Raw genomic sequence first — 8,031 nt, forward strand, 5'->3', positions numbered from 1 at the left:
AGCTCACTATAGATATCAACAAGGCATGATTTTGCAGCGTGAAAATAGTATTTCTGTTTAGGAAAAAAAGCTTCGCCAGTCTCAATCTGTCTGAAATTCAACCTGGATAAAGCGACATGCTATTAGGATCGAACAAAGCATTCGATATCACAAAAACTCCGCTAGAGGCAGGCGCAAGTCAGGCTGTCACGATAGGACAACAGGGAAGAAATAAAAGTACGTTTGCAGAAAAAATGTTTACAGATTGTGTGAACGTCGTATGCGAACCTCGTGCGATACTTTTCAGCAAAACCATCGTATTTTTTTTTAACCATGGCATCACCTATCAGTTAACAATCTATTAAACGAAAAAAAAATATTATATATGTATATTTAATTTAATCCAATAATAATTATAACAAAATCTACAAACAAGCTAATTGTAGGTAAATTGATTCGGTGTTGTGCTTTGCAGTAACATTATTTATGTAGTCCAAAAAACGGCGCGTGAGCTTTGCAGGGCTAAAAATAACAATTGCGATAACTTATTGCAGCCAGGTGCCGTGCGAATAGTGGATTATTATTATTATTATTGTTTATGTGAACCAGGTGAAGTTTTGGTGTCAATAGTGCATTTGGTTCATCGAAGGGTCTCCGCCCGCTGGACCTCTGATGAACTGAAGATCGGCTAATTTTAATATAAGCAATAAATAAATACTAAGCATTTGTACATATTTTGGCAAAATACATAGTTAACGCCAATCGCTTTGCAAGTTTGGGTATTTGGTCGGCTTTGGCCCCGCCAAGAATTCCGTTTTAAACTTACGCTAGCTTTCCAATCCGACACAAATTTTGATTTAAGTAATATATATATATAATCAAATCGAGTCTTGTGGACTGCGTTCTTAACAACCACGAGCACAGTTACGTCAATCAATGTTGTCTACCTTTCGTGCTAGACACTGTAGCCTGGCATTTAATAGCCAGACGTGGACACCCTGTCGCGGTTCGTAACGTGTTTTGACTAAAGCACCTGGGAACTATCGTTGTTGTCACTTGTTGTTGTTGTTGTTGTTATGACTATTACAACTATAGCTACTACGGTTACCACCATGACTACATCAACTAATAATCGGTAACCGGTCTGGGGCCGCCCTCTCATTCTCACCCACCCTTCCTCGCGTGGGGTATAATATGGACCTTCTTCACTCTCCCCTACATTCATCAACATCAATTCATATAATAGTAACAGTTGGCTAGGAAACGAACGAACGAACGAACGAACAGCCTAGATTAGCACGACTGTCGGATGATTATTGCTCTTTTAATACATTATATATATATAGCCTATTGTCGTATACCTGGGACGACCCAGATACATAACCATTTGCATCATAATCGTTGCTATTAATATCGTACCATAATAGATGTCAGTAGTATTTTTCTTAATCGTTATAGCTACATTATATTAGTCAACGATGAATCCCAGCGCGCGATAATTCAAAAATGTTCACGTAATCACATTCATAGAAGGCTGCGTTAGAAAAAGAGGATACTTGATATCTAGAGAATTTGAGAATGACATGCTCAGTGTCAACCAGTTATTATCTCTGCTAATATTGCCGACTTGATCATATAGTAAATTCGTATTCAAAGCTACCTCGTTCGAAGCAAACACCTCTCTCTTACTATATATTATTCAACAGTTGATGAATCAACAAACAATTGTCCAAACATCGGCCTATTGCGTTGAGTACATTTAGCAGGCCAACAGAATAACGGTCCTTCGTAGCTATTCTTCAATATAGTTAACATGCTCACACACGCCCTTTTGAGTCTCCTTTACATGCCAGAAGTATTGCAATAATAATAATAATAATAGCAGCATTTTAATCGTTGCATGTTGAACTTGTTTTCGCTTCCTTGATTAGAGTGTCTCGTTTTTTTCCTTAAGGAATCGATCCTTTTCTAATCGGTCAACCGTTTGTCAATTTTGTAGATAGCTTTATCCCTACTTCCTTTTTTAATATTATTATTATTATTATTATTATAATAATCAGCATCATTTATCTTTTAGCATCATTTTTTCTGTCAGTAGTTGCACTGTTCGTTGTGGTTTCAACTTTGCCGTTTGTGCCGTGCCGTTCGCCTGAGTGTCCTTTCATTTATGAATTGACTTTTGTTTATAGTGGGATAGCAGGACTAGGGTAAAAGAGAAGCACAATTACCACTACCTCTGCGAGAACGCAAGACAAATCTGGGAGAGGATGTCCGCTATGTGACAATCTGATTTTCGTAGTAGGGTTTCGCCCGTGTCCGGCTTCTGCGAATATATATATATATATATAGATCTGTGTGGTATGTTCGTTATAATAATATAATTTCATCAATCAAATGTCATTATTATCACTTAGCCGGCACGTTTTAGCTCTGTACACAACTTTGCTTGAGAGAGCAAAGTGCTACCTCGACGACGACGTCGATTTCCTTTTGGGGGTTTTTACAGACGGTATCGAGAGGGAGAGAGGGAGGGAGGGAGGGAGTGCACGTGCAGGCTGTACAATTGGGTTTACCCCAAGTTTTTGTGGTAATAATGATAACTGGTGATTTTTTTAAAGGTATTAGCGAATATAATTTCGTGGAAAAAAAACCATTGTTCCAACTCTTCTTCGACTCGGTGTATGTCCAACGTTATTTGTGGGAGAATAACATAGCGTAGAATAACATCACAGACAATTCTAAACGCTATTGTTAAATTCCGAAGTAAAATCGTACTAGGATAGCAAGGCAATCGAGTAAACAGATATCAGTGATCAGACCGATTGACTTTCGAGCATTCTCTCACGTCATAATAGACCTTATCAGCTGTAATAGCGGCCGCGCTTTCGGGTCAAGCTTTACAGTGGCGATTGATCAGCTCTGATCAATCTAAGTGGTATGGCATCATTGGCATCGAAAGATGTCAGAGTAATATCTCGTGACGAACTTTATGAAACATCATAACTGCTGAATAAATTCCATTTCAGGCGCTTGGAGTTGATATACGTGTGTCTATTTATATTTGTGGCCATTGGATGGATTTGGTGCGTAATTCTAGTGGCTTTTTATTATGTTTTTTGTCGTCTTAATATATCACAATTTGGCAACAGCGGAAATGGCATGGCAAAGGCGAACGGCATTTGCGACGAGTCTTTCGGCTCCTTCGGCGGTCTCATCAAGAAAGTGTTCAAGGGGAAAAACTTGGCACACTACAATCGAGTACTTGTCTACAAAATTATAGCATTTTCAGGGTAGATAGCAGGTCAATCATCTTAATAATAATAGCTGGTATTATCATTAATTTGTATATATATATATATATATATATATATATATATATATATATATATATATATACTAGAATAAAGGTATTCAAGAATATCCTTTCTGCTTGTTTTTGTTATTGTCGTCGATTTGTATGGCATATTATAGCGTTCAGTTAGGTATGTATATATCATCGTCTGCATCATTACGATAATAGTATCTGCAATAATATAATAAGGTAACTATCACATCTAATCTAACTAATAAGTTAGTTTCTATTATATAGCAGATGTTAGTAACACTTCAATATCCAGCTCTTAATTTCTTCTCAGATGCCGACAAAAACAGCTGACGGAGCCAACTGACGGCCACCTGAAGCGCGAAGCTGGACGAACTTAACTGCCCCCACCCCACCCCCCCACCCCACCCCCGTTCGTTAAATCCTTTTCATTTATATATTCGAGTAGAAATTATACTGAAACTGTTAATGCTAACTTTCAACTTGTGACCATGGTTTGTTGTTCTATGTCAACGTATGTTTTTCGCCTTATGTCGTCCGCCAGCAAATTCGCTTTCATCTGCATGGCATCGTCTGATTGCGTGTTTACTTATTTACTTGCGTGGTCCTTGATGCTTGGAAACTGTACGAATATTGTTGTCCGTATATTGTATATGTTTTCTTTCTGTACTGTGTTAATTTATAGGCGAAAAAGTCTGTGTGTGTCTGTGGTTTGATATAATTAACAACTGCCTCGTGTGTCATAGGAACTCAATTGTCCCAGAGCGCTGGGCTGTGACGAGCTCATACTTTCCAACAAATAATTATGGCTAACGATAGAGCTCTCCCAACGCTAGACGTTTTTTTGCATTCCATCATCATTAATATTATTAATCGTATAATTATATTGTTATCCATATTATTTTATATTACTATATATATTATTTTATAATAATTATTCTCTCTCCATGTTTTATATTATTGCTTGTAGTTTCAGGATGATCGGCTGCTTGAACGGGTATACCGCTTGCATTCTTCTCTCAGCTTGCTAGTCTCTCTGTATGTGTATATATATATATATATATATACGCTCGAATACAGCCGATCAACATTGTAGGTCAGCGCTGTTTTTTGACGACTGTTTTTAAAACAGTTTTTATTTTCATGTTTAACAATTGCTCCTTTTGCTGTGATTCTCGTCGCTTGTGGTGTGATGTGACTCGTTTGCCAGAACGATTTTTTCTACATATATATATATATGGCTGTAATCGTCCTATTTACTTTTTCCTTGCTTTGCAAGTCAACATCAAGCTTCTGCCATGCTCTTGGCTTCTGTCTTATTTGTTTTTTTGCAGGTGAGTGGTCCTTGGCACTGCAGCCAGGTCTAGCTTGACACTACACTGGTAATCGTGTGTTCTATTTGCTGCAGTAACCGTCTTCATTGTAACTGCAGTCTAGTACTAAGGCGTGAGGCCTGGAAAGTGCAGCCGGTGTCCTTCCGGATCGTCGGAATAGTTTTCTTGTGTTTTATCTTCATCTCAAATTTCCAGTATGTAGAATGCATGCTCGCCATTCGCTCTTCGTTGCTTTCCAACGAACTCTGTTGATTATCCGCCTTGCTTATGCTTTTTCATTATCACTTCTTCCCCTCAATTAACAGTTTCATCACCCCGGCTGCAGTGTAGTATTGAAATGACTCATGAAAATAAGATCGCATCGTCGGAAGATATTGGATTTGTGATGAACGCGAGGCTGACGCCGGCTCACTCCGGCTGTAGCGAAGAGTGGAAGGCGTGCGCGGCCTGATTGGCGATTGCTGCGTATTGTTGTACGACGGGCATTAAGTGCCGATCCATATGTTTCCGCAGATTAGATCGCTGCGTGGCACGATAATCACAGAAGTCGCATTTGAATGGCTTCTCCCCTATACACGTAATATGAAAGAACAACGAATTAACTTGATTGACCAAGTCGCAGGGGAAACCATGTTTCATAGTTACTTTAAATTCTACGTAGAGGACACAGAACAGACGACGAGACGAGTTGACGTCAGTACTCTAGGTAGTTGTGGTAGCTTTCAAAGACAGCAGATAAAAGCGTACTAGAAAATTCAGGTGGGGTCTAGATTACGGTTGCCTTTTTGAGGGCAAGCTCGTGAACCCATATTTACCTGTGTGCGTCCTGATGTGATGCGTAAGGACGTGCTTGTAGACGGTTGAGTATCCACAGAAGTTGCACACGTGCTTCGATCCTCCGGTCGTTGAAGCTTCCCGATGGCCTGAAAGCACCAGGTATTTCAACAAACATTGATCGATGGCTAGCTAACTAACCAGCATAATTTGGTCGTTCCCACACGGGCGATCTCACAAACATGTGTCCCTACTATACAATACCGTAGCTAACACCCACCACGTTGCCTTTCAACGTTGCCACAGGAACCAAAGTAAGTTATTTTCCAGCTCTAGTAAGCTAAATCAGTCAGATGTCCATTGTTAGATATAAGAATTATGAATGATCGCTAACTTAGTTTTAGCTCGCACACCCACAAAGGGAGTTGCCCAAGCAAACGCACTATAATCAGCGAATCTTAGCTAGTTATCCTCAGTATTTCATCCTTTACTTTCAACCTTATAGGGATGAAATTCTGAAAGATAAAAATAACATTTAACGGATTCATGGTGGTCAGATGTAGTGTTTATTTACAAGAAAGTTGTACAGCGGTACTTGTTAGCGTTTTTCGGTGGATCATCACTAAACCAGTAATGTATCATTACATTCTAGTTAGATGTTTGTTGTTTTCCATGATTTTCAATAATATCGCCCTGTATCTGCCATTTTATGACAGCTATAATAGAATACACCCATATATATATATATATATATATATATATATACCTCTAACCCTAAAATAACGGTACATATAATTTGGCGAGGGAACAGGTAAAACAACAGCAGAAGCCCCAAAAGCTCTTCACCAGAACCGTGATTTCGAAGGATCACACACTGCGAGATCGACTAATAACCGAAGCTGGGACGAAAAGTGCCCGGCAATGGGTATATATATTATTTATATAGATAGATCCTGCGAACATGCTGGTAGTAAAACAATACTGTTGAACTATTGTCATTATATGTTGTACTCGCATCGCGAGTACATCGCATGGCGAGATAAACAGCCGAATGCAGCAAAGGAAAATCACAAGGCTTGGTAGAAAAAGATAAATTCATCGCCCACTCATCAAGAACCCTTCAGCATGGCAGGGGGGTGCAAAGAATAAAGCCATCATCTATCTCAGTAACGACAATGATGCGATCGACGACGACGGATCGATGATTGTTGATATTAATTCTATGCATCCTCCGCGCGTTACGACCTATTCAGAGGCTGGTCGATGATGATTAATGCAACGCTCTTCTGCGGGTCTTAGGGCAGGATTCGACGCACTGTAAGAACAATACGACGTTAGAATGGTTCTATTAGGCTAAAGCTCATGGAAACAACCTTTCAAATTTTACTTTTTGCGGGTACTTTATAGAACCTGTATTTCCGCTTGAAATGATCGAGCCTCGTCTGGTTGTATCCTAAAATGTACACTTTTGATTCGTCTTGATAAGATGATCACCTCTTCTCTTGTTCTTTGTTTGTCACAACCGAACGATAATTCCAAATTGAATGGTCTATATAATAAAAGCATATATACATACATAATCTAAAATTATGAACTCTGTAAATCCGCAATGTAGTAATGATAGTTTTATTTATTTAGTTTGAGGTAGATAATGTACAAGAATAGCAATACTGTGAAGCCATTGGACTGATCACAATGATTGTACATCTGCACAGTATTTTATCTTCCGAATACAGCGGTGTTAGTGGTACATAGAGGTACATAGAGAAGTTAATGAAATTCTTGCAGTTACGTTATGGCTGTATCATAACTAGATTTTGGTTCATGGATCGATTTTTTTGCCCATTTCTCATTTCTTACATATGGCTTTTGCTAGTTATCGCTATGACGGTCACTACAGTATATAATATTTGTTATCAAAATCGCTGTTTCTGTCTACTGGTTTGTCTTTTTAGCCAGAGATCGATGCCTGGCTATGTGTGTACAAGCGGTTAACTCTTCTAGACCGGTGTGGGAAATAGAAAGTTTATAGATTGGCTGATTTTTTCTTGCTAGATAGTTTTAACATCGTTAAGTAGAAACGACAAGAACTGTTCTAGCTGTACTGGTATGAGAGGAGTGGGTCCATAAAAAAAATTGGATTGCCCATCGCCTCACGTGGGGTTGCTACTTTTTGTACGGTATACAAAAACGCAAAATCCCATATTTGGCCTTTTAAAAACACCCATATAAAGCTACTATATAGGAAAGGGTGGAGGTTTGAAGAAGTTGCTCAAAATACAAGTCAGTATCAGCCAAATCTATACTCGACGATGAAGCATGACGTTTTGCCGTATTTCGGCTATTGTTTCTCTAACAAAAGGCACACAACCATCACTTCCGAGCGCCATAAAGAACGTACATTAAGAAAATCATGATATTGTATAATACGAGATAGCTTACCATATTTGTCACAAGCCATTATAGGCTTATGGGGTAGAAACTACCTTTAGCAAAAGTTAAGCACTGCCTACAAAGTACATGCAGATAGGCCGGCTAAGCGTGCATGTACGCGTAGATAGAGATGCTTACGAGAATAGAGAGGGACTTTACTCTTCTATTTAAATATCGCCGCATGCCTCA

At 38.9% G+C, this 8,031-nt stretch overlaps 1 protein-coding gene across 1 annotated transcript in view; it reads right to left on the reverse strand.

The window, feature by feature from the left end:
- LOC111248857 (uncharacterized) overlaps nt 1-5,558 on the reverse strand; it is a gene marked incomplete at its 5' end in the record, with an annotated part of 25,301 nt that extends 19,743 nt beyond the window's left edge. The window contains 2 exon segments of the mRNA XM_086986594.1: nt 5,047-5,204; nt 5,451-5,558. Of these exon segments, the coding sequence (XP_086842720.1) occupies nt 5,047-5,204; nt 5,451-5,558 (266 nt within the window).
- Nucleotides 5,559-8,031: the final 2,473 nt, after the last annotated feature.

Source organism: Varroa destructor, unplaced genomic scaffold, assembly GCF_002443255.2.
Source record: "Varroa destructor unplaced genomic scaffold, Vdes_3.0 BEIS01000004.1, whole genome shotgun sequence".
NCBI classification, from domain to species: domain Eukaryota; kingdom Metazoa; phylum Arthropoda; class Arachnida; order Mesostigmata; family Varroidae; genus Varroa; species Varroa destructor.